The following is a 13,045-nucleotide window of genomic DNA, read 5'->3' on the forward strand; positions in this document are numbered from 1 at the left end:
ACAATAATGGTATCAACTAATATAACTTAATCTGACTAAATCAATCCATAAAGTGACAATCCGATTATGTATGTACTTTAAGAAGGTTAAAATGCAATTAGTAAATCAAAATTTTTGATTGAATTTTATAAAAGTTATAGTCTGCTTTTTAAGGTATTGTTGCTGTTGTGTCACAATTAGAATCAGATTTATGAATCATTGAACTCACTTTAACGTATATAATAATCACAAGACTCGTACAGAAAAATCCACAAAAATGAATAGTTTTTACGTCTCACCAAACCCACTTACCCACCTACTCGACTGATCAGACGTTTTTTTTCTCGTTATGAAACAAAAGAATTAAGAACTGGCCCTGGAATCACATGGCTAGACAAGTATATGGGTCCTTTAAATATGCTCAGTAGATTTGGAGATAAATCAAACATTTCACAGTCTCACAATTAATCTTGATCTAATAAAATTATGGATTAATAGTAATACTTAAAAGTAAACGAGAGAATTCATGATAAAAATATACTTTTATATATATATTTAGATTATTGTGAAAATAGCTTTAAATGAATGATGCGATGAAGGTAATAGGTTTTTGATTTTGATAGGAAGTAGTTAAACGTTTTGATTCGTCGTATCTAAATCATATATCGATTAGGTTTACATGTTTGGTTTGTTAGGTTAAATTGGTTCTTATATTTAAAGGGTTAGATTTATACAACAACCTTTTAAACAATGTTGTGAACCAACACTTACTATATATGAAAGATAGAAAATTAAGAAATACAATTTGATGTACCTTCACTAACCCAGAATATAATGGTATGTAGTTGCGGATGAATACCAAATGAAGTGATTTACATAGCTTATAGCTAGTTAACGATCAAAATGGATGGTACATAGAACCCTTAGCTACTCTAACAAGTCAAAACTATTAATAAAACTTTTGAAGCAAGAGAAGGTATTCAAACTTACAAGTATCAAAAACAAGGTACTCTTCTCCCCAACTTTGCCTCAAAAAAAAAACATCTAATTAGCATCGTGAAACATTATCCCCATTTTCACAACAAAAAATCACAACCGCCAGCGATGCTTCCTTCTCAACCGCCTGAACTTTACCCGTTTCAACATCCTCATCAGCTTCATCGAAAGTTGGCATGATCGAGAGACTATTTTTTTTTTTTGGTAAAATGTTAAATATTATACCAATTTTCAAAATTTTGTCAGAAATCGAGAGACTATTATTGCCACTACAACACTTAACGGCTTCTAAAATGTTATCTTCACAGCGTGTTTCTTTGTCATCATCGTCTACGTGTTTGTCCCATAACACGGCGTAGACTCCCACCATTGAAACAACCAGTCCAATAACCCTGAAAGTTCAAATATAAATTCCGGTTTACATTAATTACACGAATGAACCAAGACTAAACCAAATATATATCATAATGAACCGGTTGCTAACGTACCCTTCTAGGTAGATTCCTTGGCCGAGAACGAAGAAGCTCATTATGGAGACAATGACGACAACAAGAGGGTTAAAAGCAGTGACGAACACTGGTCCCTTTCTCTGCATCATAAGTCCTTGAACGTAGTAAGCTATGCTCGACTACATTAATGGTTAACTAACCCCTACAAAATATTTAGTTTTAATATACTGAAACCTATAGTATTTAGTGTTGTTATTCTAACCACATTCAATATTTGTATTAGTGTATTCTAAACTCTCTTTCATGGTAGAAGAGAATCTTTATTTTTTATCAATTAATTTAGTAAAACTTCCTATGCTCCCTAAATCAAATGACAAACCACATTAAAATCGCTATTCTAGAGAAACATATACAACAAAGGTTCCAAACCACTCGGAGCATCATCATATGTTAATTCATGGTATAACTATGCATTAAAACAATATTGTCATATTTTTTGAACTTTTCTTAAAATCTATATGTTCCTACAAAATATTCATTTTTCGGTAAATAGTTAATATACTGAAGCCTATAATATACAGTGTTGTTATTCTAACCACATTCTATATTTGTATTAGTGTATTCTAAACTTTCTTTCATGGTACAAGAGAATCTTTTTATTTTTTATCAATTAATTTAGTAAAACTTCATATGCTCCCTTAATCAAGGGACAAACCACAATAAAATCGCTATTCTAGAGAAACAGAGACAACTAAGGTTCCAAACCTCTCTGAGCATCATCATATATTAATTCATGGTATAACTATGCATTAAAATAATATTGTCATACTTTTTGAATTTTTTTCAAAATCTATGTGTTAACCCCTACAAAATATACAATTTTTTCGGTAAATGGTTAATATGCAGAAGCCTATAATCTTTAGTGTTGTTTTAAAATTTCTAGCCACATTCTATATTTGTATTAATGTATTCTAATCTCTCTTACATGGTACATGGACGTATTTCTACTTTTTTTTTATCAATTAATTTAGTAAAACTTGATATGCTCCCAAAATCAGTGGACAAACCACAATAAAATCGTAGTTCTAGAGAAAGGGAGAAAACAAAGGTTTCAAACCTCTATGAACATCATCATATGTTAGTTAATGATACAACTATGCATTAAAACAATATTGTCATTTTTTGAATTTTTCTCAAAATCTATGTGTTAACCCCTACACAATATTCAGTTTTTTCGGTAAATGGTTAATATACTGAACCCTACATTTGTATTAATGTATTCTAAATTTTCTTTCATGCTACAAGAGAATCGTTCTATTTTTTTATCAATTAATTTTGTAAAACTTCACATGCTCCCAAAATTAGTAGACAAACCACAAAAAAATCGTAATTCTAGAGAAACAGACACAGCAAAGGTTCCAAACCTCTCTGGTCATCATCATATGTTAGTTCATGATACAACTATGCATTAAAAAAATATTGTTATGTTTTTTTGAATTTCTCTCAAAATCTATGGGTTAACCCCTACAAAATATACAATTTTTCGGTAAATGGTTAATATGCATAAGCCTATAATCTTTATTGTTGTTTTAAAATTCCTAACCAAATTATACATTTGTAAATGTATTCTAAATTATCTTTTATGGTACATGCTTATCGTTATATCTTTTCATCAATTAATTTAGTAAAACTTCATATGCTGCCAAAATCAAGGGACAAACCACAATAAAATTGATATTCGTGAGAAACGGAGACAATAAAGGTTCCAAACCTCTCTGACCATCATTATATGTTAGTTTATGATACAACTATGCATTAAAATAATATTATCATATTTTTGAATTTTTCTCACAACCTATGCGTTAACCCCTACAAAATATTCAGTTTTTCGGTAAATTCTCTATATACTGAAACTTATAATCTTTAGTGTTGTTTTAAAATTACTAACCACGTTATACATTTTTATTAATATATTCTAAAATCTCTTTCATGGTACAAGGACATCGTTCTATTTTTTTATCAATTAATTTAGTAAAACTTCATATGCTCCCTAAATTAGTGTCCAGATCACAATAAAATCGCTATTCTAGAGAAACGGAGTCAACAAAGGTTCCAAACCGCTCTGACCATAATCATATGTTAGTTCATGATACAACTAAGCATTAAAAAAATATTGTAATATTTTTTGAATTTTTCTCAAAATCTATGTGTTAACCCCTACAAAATATTCAGTTTTTCGGTAAATGGTTAATATGCAGAAGCCTATAATCTGTAGTGTTGTTTTAAAATTTCAAACCACATTTTACATTTGTATTTATGTATTCCAAACTCTCTTTCATGGTACATGGGCATCGTTCTATTTTTTAATAATTAATTTAGTAAAAATTCATATGCTCTTTAAATTAGTGGACAAACCACAATAAAATCGTTATTCTAGAGAAACGGAGACAACAAAGGTTCCAAACCTCTCTGACCATCATTATATGTTAGTTCATGATACAACTATGCGTTAAAACAATATTATCATATTTTTGAATTTTTCTAACAACCTATGCGTTAACCCCTACAAAATATTCAGTTTTTCGGTAAATGCTCTATATACTGAAGCTTATAATCTTTAGTGTTGTTTAAAAATTAACAACCATGTTATACATTTGTATTAATATATTCTAAAATCTCTTTCATGGTACATAAGCATCGTTCTATTTTTCTTATCAATTAATTTAGTAAAACTTCATATCCTCCCTAAATTAGTGGCCATGCCACAATAAAATCGCTATTCTAGAGAAACGGAGACAACAAAGGTTCCAAACCTCTCTGACCATAACCATATGTTAGTTCATGATACAACTAAGCGTTAAAACAATATTGTAATATTTTTTTTAATTTTTCTCAAAATCTATGTGTTAACCCTACAAAATATTCAGTTTTTCGGTAAATGGTTAATATGCAGAAGCCTATAATCTTTAGTGTTGTTTTAAAATTTCAAACCACATTTTAAATTTGTATTTATGTATTCCAAACTCTCTTTCATGGTACATGGGCATCGTTCTATTTTTTATTAATTAATTTAGTAAAACTTCATATGCTCTTTAAATCAGTGGACAAACCATAATAAAATTGCTATTCTAGAGAAACTGAGACAACAAAGGTTCCAAACCTCTCTGACCATCATTATATGTTAGTTCATGATACAACTATGTATTAAAACAATATTGTGATATTTTTTGAATATTTCTCAAAATCTATGTGATAACCCCAACAAAATATATAGTTTTTTCGGTAAATGGTTAATATACTAAATCCTATAATATTTAGTGTTGTTTTAAAATTTCTAACCACATTCTATATTTGTGCTAATGTATTCTAAACTCTCTTTCATGGTACATTGACATCGTTCTATTTTTTTATCAATTAATTTAGTAAAACTTCATATGCTCCCTAAATTAGTGGACAGACCACAATAAAATTGCTATTCTAGAGAAACGGAGAAAACAAAGGTTCCAAACCGCCCTGACCATAATCATATGTTAGTTTATCATACAACTAAGCTTTAAAACAATATTTTAATATTTTTTTAATTTTTCTCAAAATTTATGTTTTAACCCCTACAAAATATTCAGTTTTTCGGTAAATGATTAATATGCAGAAGCCTATAATCTTTAGTGTTGTTTTAAAATTTCAAAACGTTTTTTACATTTGTATTTATTTATTCCAAACTGTCTTTCACTGTACATGGGCATCGTTCGTATTTTTATTAATTAATTTAGTAAAACTTCATATGCTCCATAAATCAGTGGACAAAGCACAATAAAATCGCTATTCTAGAGAAACGGAGACAACAAAGGTTCCAAACCTCTCTGACCATCATTATATGTTAGTTCATGATACAACTATGCATTAAAACAATATTGTGATATTTTTTGAATTTTTCTCAAAATCTATGTGTTAACCCTTACAAAATATACAATTTTTCGTTAAATTGTTAATATGCAGAAGCCTATAATATTTAGTGTTGTTTTAAAATTTTAACTACATTCTATATTTGTATTAATGGATTCTAAACTCTCTTTCATGATACAAAAGAATCTTTTTTATCAATTAATTTTGTAAAACTTGATATACTCCCAAAATCAGTGGACAAACCACAATAAAATCATAATTCTAGAGAAATAGAGAAAACAAATGTTCTAAACCTCTCTGAACATCATCATATGTTAGCTCATGATACAACTATGTATTAAAACAATATTGTCATTTTTTGAATTTTTCTCAAAATCGATGTATTAACCCCTACACAATATTCAGTTTTTTCGGTAAATGGTTAATATACTAAATCCTATAGTATTTAGTGTTGTTTTAAAATTTCTAACCACATTCTATATTTTAACTAATGTATTCTAAACTCTCTTTCATGGTACAAGAGAATCGTTCTATTTTTTTATTAATTAATTTTGTAAAACTTCATATGCTCCCTAAATTTGTAGACAACCCACAATAAAATCGCAATTCTTGAGATACGGACCCAACAAAGGTTCCAAGCCTCTCTGACCATCATCATATGTTAGTTCATGATACAACTATGCATTAAAAAATATTGTTATGTTTTTTTGAATTTTTCTCAAAATCTATGTGTTACCCACCCTACAAAATATTAAGTTTTTCAGTAAATGGTTAATATATTGAAGCCTATAATATTTAGTGTTATTTTAAAAAATTTAACCACATTCTACATTTTTATTAATGTATTCTAAACTCTATTTCATGGTACATGGGCATCGTTCTATTTTTTATCAATTAATTTAATAAAACTTCATATTCTCCATAAATCAGTTGACAAACCACAATAAAATCGTTATTCTAGAGAAACGAAGACAACAAAAGTTCTAAACCTCTCTGACCATCATTATATGTTAGTTCATGATACAACTATGCATTAAATCAATATTGTCATATTTTTTGAATTTTTCTCAAAATCTATATGTAACCCCTTCAAAATATTCAGTTTTTTGGTAAATGGTTAATATACTGAAGCCTATAATCTTTATTTTTGTTTTAAAATTTCCAACCACATTCCACATTTGTATTAATGTATTATAAACTTTCTTACATAGTACATGAGCATCGTTCTATTTTTTATCAATTAATTTAGTAAACTTCGTATGGTCCCTAAATCTAAATGAAGGGACAAACCACGATAAAATTGATTTAGATTATTGTGAAAAATAGCTTTAAATGAATGATGCGATGAAGGTAATAGGTTTTTGATTTTAATAGGAAGTAGTTAAACGTTTTGATTCTTCGTATCTAAATCATATATCGATTAGGTTTACATGTTTGGTCGATTAAGTTAAATCTATACTATTAAAGCAGAATCCCTTATAAGATTCTACCCTTACTTTTTAGAGTTATTTACATTGGAATGCCATTGCCATTGATTTAAAATAAATTTTTCAGCTATATTTTCAAAAGTAAATTAGATTTATACTTAAATTTCGCCTAATTACTATCTATACTTAATGTAATAACCACTCATTTAATGTTTTATCCGTTTCAGAAAAGGGTTGATATCTCTATTAGTTATAAACTTTGATCTGCCATTGCACCTCCTTAATCATGAGTCCTTGATAGCATATAATTTTTTTAAATATACAGCAGATCTTAACGTCCAAATTCTCATGTATACATCATTTTCTACTTGCTAAGCAGATTAAGTGGGTTTGACAAAAAAAGGAATATTAAGACTTTAGCAAATGTCTTATTTACAAGAATACAAATACAAATGTATACACTAACATTAACATTTTTAAATAGACACATACTGTATGCTGATAGGTTCGAGGTTAGTAAGAGCAAATATTTTGTTTTAAGCAGATTTCACAATACTATAACCACTATTATAATAAAAAGTACATAAATTAATAAATTTTATATATCAATTCGAAAAAACATAATTTTTAAATAAATGAAATTATGATGTATACATATATATATATATATATATATATGTAATTTATTTTCATTATTAAATCAACTTCAATATATATAGGTTTATAAAAGATAAGAAGTATTACTATGTAAGATAAAGATTATCCTAATTTTCCGATTGAATCACCCAATATTTTTTAAATATTTAACTTTTCCGGATCTTTTTTCAAAAAAATCCAAAAATGTGATTTTTAATCAAATTATTCGAAATTATCTGAAAAAAAGTGAATGGAATTAGAACCGAACTGAACTCAAAATTTTATTGGATTCCTAACATTGTTATCCAGATCAAACTTAAAAAAACGAATAATCAAAACGAAACCAAACCCAAATCATGAATAATTGAACGGTTCCTACATTTCTTGAACCAAAAAATCAAAAACCACATCCGAACATAAATCGAAAACCAAAAAAAAATGGAACTGGACCGAAAACTGAACATTCATGTCTAAACATATTGGTGAATAAATAAGCGGGTTAATAAATTGTCAATAAAAATTAGGATTATCCTAATTTCCCGACCGAATCACCCAATATTTTTTTAAATATTTAATTTTTTTGGATCTTTTTTCAAAAAATATCCAAAAATGTGATTTTTAATCAAATTATTTGAAATTATCTGAAAAGAATGAATCGAATTAGAACCGAATTGAACTCAAAATTTTATCGGGTTACTAACATTGTTATCCAGATCAAACTAAAAAAAAAGAATAATCAAACGAAACCAAACCCAAATCATGAATAATCGAACGGTTCCAATATTTCTTGAACAAAAAAAAACTAAAACCACAACCGAACAGAAATCAAAAACCAAAAAAAATTTGGAACTGAACCGAAAAATGAACGTTCATGTCTAAACATATTGGTGAACAAACAAACGGGTTAATAAATTGTCAAAAACTAGGATTGTCCAATTTCCCGATTGAATCACCCAATATTTTTAAAATATAAATTATTTACTTTTTTCCTGTTTTTTTCTCAAAAAATCAAAAAATGTGATTTTTAATCAAATTATTCAAAATTATCTGAAAAGAATTAATCGAAATTAGAACCGAATTGAACTCAAAATTTTATCGGGTTCCTAACATTGTTATTCATATCAAACTAAAAATAATAATAATCAAACCGAAACCAAACCCAAACTCATGAATAATTGAACGGTTCATATATTTCTTGAACCAAAAAATCAAAAACCACAGCCGAACAGAAATCAAAAACCAGAAAAATCGAAAATGAACGTTCATGTCTAAACATATTGGTGAACAAACAAATGGGTTAATAAATTGTCAACAAAAAGTAGTCCTGCGCTTTGAAAGCGCGGGTCAAAATTTAGTTGGTTCTCATATTTAAAGGGTTAGATTTATACAACAACCTCTTTTAAACAATGTTGTGAACCAACACTTACTATATATGAAACATAGAAAATTAAGAAATACAATTTGTTATGTACCTTCACTAACCCAGAATATAATGGTATGTAGTTGCGGATGAATACCAAATGAAGTGATTTACATAGCTTATAGCTAGTTAACGATCAAAATGGATGGTACATAGAACCCTTAGCTACTCTAACAAGTCAAAACTATTAATAAAACTTTTGAAGCAAGAGAAGGTATTCAAACTTACAAGTATCAAAAACAAGGTACTCTTCTCCCCAACTTTGCCTCAAACAAAAAAAAAAACATCTAATTAGCATCGTGAAACGTTATCCCCATTTTCACGGCAAAAAACCACAACCACCAGCGATGCTTCCTTCTCAACCGCCTGAACTTTACCCGTTTCAACATCCTCATCAGCTTCATCGATTGTTGGCATGATCGAGAGACTATTATTGCCACTACAACACTTAACGGCTTCTAAAATGTTATCTTCACAGCGTGTTTCTTTGTCATCATCGTCTACGCGTTTGCCCCACAACACGGCGTAGACTCCCACCATTAAAACAACCACTCCAATAACCCTGAAAGTTCAAATATATATTCCGGTTTACGTTAATTACAGAATGAACCGAAACTAAACCAAATATATATCATAATGAACCGGTTGTTGCTAACGTACCCTCCTAGGTAGATTCCTTGGCCGAGAACGAAGAAGCTCATTATGGAGACAATGACGACAACAAGAGGGTTAAAAGCAGTGACGAAGACAGGTCCCTTTCTCTGCATCATAAGTCCTTGAACGTAGTAAGCTACGCTCGACGACATTATTCCCTGTAATCGTACCAATCACAATATACATAAGTGTCATTTTCATTTCTAATATGTGAACTGATGTGTTATGTACAACCGTGGTGAAGTTTAAAGAAAAAGAACGGACCGCATAGGCAGAAGCTAGAAGGTTCATGTCAAAACTGATGTTCAAAGCAGAAGGATTGTGTTCCATTACGAAGGCCAGGGCTAAGGATTGTAACGTTCCCATGAAACACACCATGGTTGATAACGAGAGATGGGCTGCGTATTTCTTCAAAGTCCATGCCTAACAAAAATAAGATAAAAACATATAACGTTCTCGTTAGTTAGATCCATATATCTTTCTATATCCTATCACAAATTGTATAAATCAAAAATCATGAGTGTTTTCTTTTTAAATCATGAGAAATTTATTCTTTGAATATTGTAATCCAGTCATAATTTTAACATATAGTAAACCTTAGACACAATCTAAGAGTCTAAACCAAAATCCCACGAAACTATAACACTAGCTACTTTCTTAGATTGGATCAATAAATTATACCTGGAGAATGAAGAAGGTAGCCCATGAGAGGGAAGCGAGAAGGAGGAAGACGGCGGCTTTAAAATAATCACCGGCCAGCGGCGAAGATGCGGTGGCGGTGGTGGTGAGGTGAGATCGGAAGAAATTGATGAAAGGACCCTTGTATAATATCATCAATATGGATCCAACCACTGTCACTAAAGTCCCCACCACTTTTACTTGGCATCTTACTTTTTTCATCTCCACTTTCTCCATCCTATATTTTTATATTCATATTTTTATATAAAACGCATCAGTATTTCATAATTTTTGATCTCGTGACATATTGATTGTACTATACATCTACGTATGAATTGGTGCATATCCACGTATGAAAATACTATTGAAATATTGCTTTTATGTATGTACCTGAATAGAGTGGCGAGGATAAAGGTTATTGCGGGCACGATGTTGCTGACGGCGGAGGAAAACGTCGGAGATGTGAGTTTCAGACCGATGTAATATAGATTCTGATCAATCACAGGCCTGTTTGTATAAAACCTTATTTGTTACTCTTATACATGTAACAGTTTTCATATATTCAACAAGCAAAAAAAAAAACGTTTTAGAGATTGTTTAAGAAGACTAACCCGAGAAGAGCAAGAACAAATATGTGCATGAATATCGAAAACGTCATCTTTGACCTCACTTTCCTACAAAATCCCCAAACGAATAAATATTAAAAACGCACAAAAGTAATGATATCTTAGAAACGATATGGACTTCTTTTTCTTTTCTTTTTTACCTTTCAGAGAGAAATGCGAAAGGTGCGATCGCGGCTGTGGCAAAAGCGTTGCGGTATGCAACAAGAACGTAATGGCTCATACCGCGGTCAAGGACGGTTTTAGTGAGCAGGTTCATACCGGCGTATCCAAACTGAAGACAGACCATTGCAAAGTAAGGTTTAGCTGATTCTGACATCCTTAGTCCCATCTCGATTTGCTTTGTTAGGTTTCAAGACAAGAAAATGAAACAAAACTTTGGGGTTATTTTATGATCCTTGAGGTTAAAGTTATCAAAAGTTAGTGTTTGTGTATAAGAGAAATGAGCTAGGAATAGAGAGGAGACAAAACACTTATCGAATGTGCTTTTCCTGGGAACCAAGTGGTGAGAGGTTCTTTGTATTTATATCATAATATTCGGAATTGTGATCAGTGTTCTCTGCTTTCTTCCTTTTGTTTAGTTTTTCTATATTTGTTATTAAATTTTATTTTAATGACGTTGGTGTTAATTATTCCGGTTTGATTCGGTTTAACAATTGGGTATCATGTTATCTCTAAAGTAAGTGGATAGAACATTCTACATATAAATATTCGGTTTATACGACTTCGTGAAACCAATCATATTAGGTAAATAAAACTTGTGGCTATTAAAACTTGAGATCAGTAGTGTGATTGATGTGGAAGAAAATAGTTGTTTAGTTTAATATGGTAGATACAACATTATGCTTCTAGATATTTTTTCGTGTTATGTTTTTTTATTGCAATTAGAGCGGCATAAACGATAATATTCAAGATGATCCTATTGTTGGTAGAACATGCGAAAGCAAAAGAAAAACATATGCAATCACGCCCATTGGGTCTATACAAATATATAAATGACAATCAGCCAATCACAATTTGAAGCATGTTAAATCTAAAATGTGTATATATGTGTGTATGTCGACGTCTAGTTTTTTTTTTTTTTTTGCTAAAATATTTTCTATTAAATAGAGTGTATGTCGACGTCTAGTTCATACATATGACACTAAAATGTAATTATATCTAGTAATAAATCTAGTTATTCATGCTATTGGCCTAACTCTTGATTCATGTACGGATGGTTAACCAACTGGGAACAGTCGTTAAGGTCGTGGTTGTCAAAGTTGTGGTGAACTAATTAAAAGCTTATAGAATAATTCTACCGGAATTTTACTGCCAAAATAATCTAGGGTTAGGTTATAATTTATATAAAATATGACAAACTCGTCAATATCAAGTAAAACCAATGGCAAGGCAAACCCTTTTGCAAAGAAAGGTTAAAACAAACTTTTTTATATATAGAATATTTACCAATAAATTGTGGAGTGTTACTGAGATGTAACACGCCTAAACTGTGGAGTGTTTGTTATAAATCATTTCGTCACGTCGGGAGGAGTCAAGAAATATATCAATCTTAAGAACCTATACAGATTGGTTCTGACTCATTATCTTTCCAAAGCTATCTACATTTTTCTTGCTTCACTTTGTTTTTCTTTGTAGTAGTATAACATTTTTTTGGTTAACGTAAAGTAGGAATTTGAAAATCGACCAACCAAAACACTACATTAAGATAGATTCGTTGTAATATGGGTTATATACATGGAGTGTGACGCATGGGGGGACACGTCTATCCTAATTCCTAGACTCGTGGTCACAAATGATCGATCTTGAGAGGTTAAATCAGTGAAGAAACACAAGTTGACAAAGTGAATTCCACGTGGTAGCAACAATCAATTGGGTTCAATCTTACGTACGTTTGGGACCCATATCTCAAATATATACCATTTTATCTGAAAGTGCGTTCTTCTGTTGAGAAAAAATATAGTGGACAAAATCTTTTTTTTTGGTAAACTACCGGACAAAATATTTGTTGGATGTCTTGTCTGTTATCGATTTCAATCTTTTTTTTTTTTTTCATCTGAGATTTTATTGATTAAAGGGCCAAGCCCAGAATATTACAAAGCTCAATTCTTACACTTTAGGCCCACATCCATACAGCCCTAGAGCCTACACACGACGCGGCTCAACCACTTCGCACCGCGGCCTCACCTCCGCTTCAAGACACCGCCAGTGAGACGATACACCGGGACACAGAAGCACTCACTAGCTTCACAAACTCATCATCGCAAACTCTTTCCACCC

At 30.5% G+C, this 13,045-nt stretch overlaps 1 protein-coding gene across 1 annotated transcript; it reads right to left on the bottom strand.

Annotated features, from left to right (window-relative positions):
- Window positions 1-8,868: 8,868 nt before the first annotated feature.
- Window positions 8,869-11,339, bottom strand: LOC106391050 (WAT1-related protein At2g40900). Its single transcript, XM_013831613.3, has 7 exons — window positions 10,909-11,339; window positions 10,754-10,816; window positions 10,533-10,649; window positions 10,146-10,380; window positions 9,729-9,887; window positions 9,471-9,622; window positions 8,869-9,372 (listed from the first exon to the last, which is right to left on the bottom strand). Exons 1-7 carry the CDS (start codon window positions 11,094-11,096, stop codon window positions 9,102-9,104), a joined length of 1,185 nt encoding a protein of 394 aa, XP_013687067.1. The 5' UTR covers window positions 11,097-11,339; the 3' UTR covers window positions 8,869-9,101.
- Between the last annotated feature and the right edge of the window lie 1,706 nt (window positions 11,340-13,045).

This window comes from Brassica napus, chromosome C4 (genome assembly GCF_020379485.1).
Source record: "Brassica napus cultivar Da-Ae chromosome C4, Da-Ae, whole genome shotgun sequence".
NCBI classification, from domain to species: domain Eukaryota; kingdom Viridiplantae; phylum Streptophyta; class Magnoliopsida; order Brassicales; family Brassicaceae; genus Brassica; species Brassica napus.

Coding starts and splice junctions, on each gene's coding strand:
- LOC106391050 (XM_013831613.3), bottom strand. CDS start 11,096: ATGGGACTAAGGATGTCAGAATCAGCTAAACCTTACTTTGCAATGGTC. Junction 10,381..10,532: donor ATCCTCGCCACTCTATTCAG/GTACATACATAA, acceptor ATAAAAATATAG/GATGGAGAAAGTGGAGATGA. Junction 9,373..9,470: donor CAAGGAATCTACCTAGGAGG/GTACGTTAGCAA, acceptor TTGAACTTTCAG/GGTTATTGGAGTGGTTGTTT.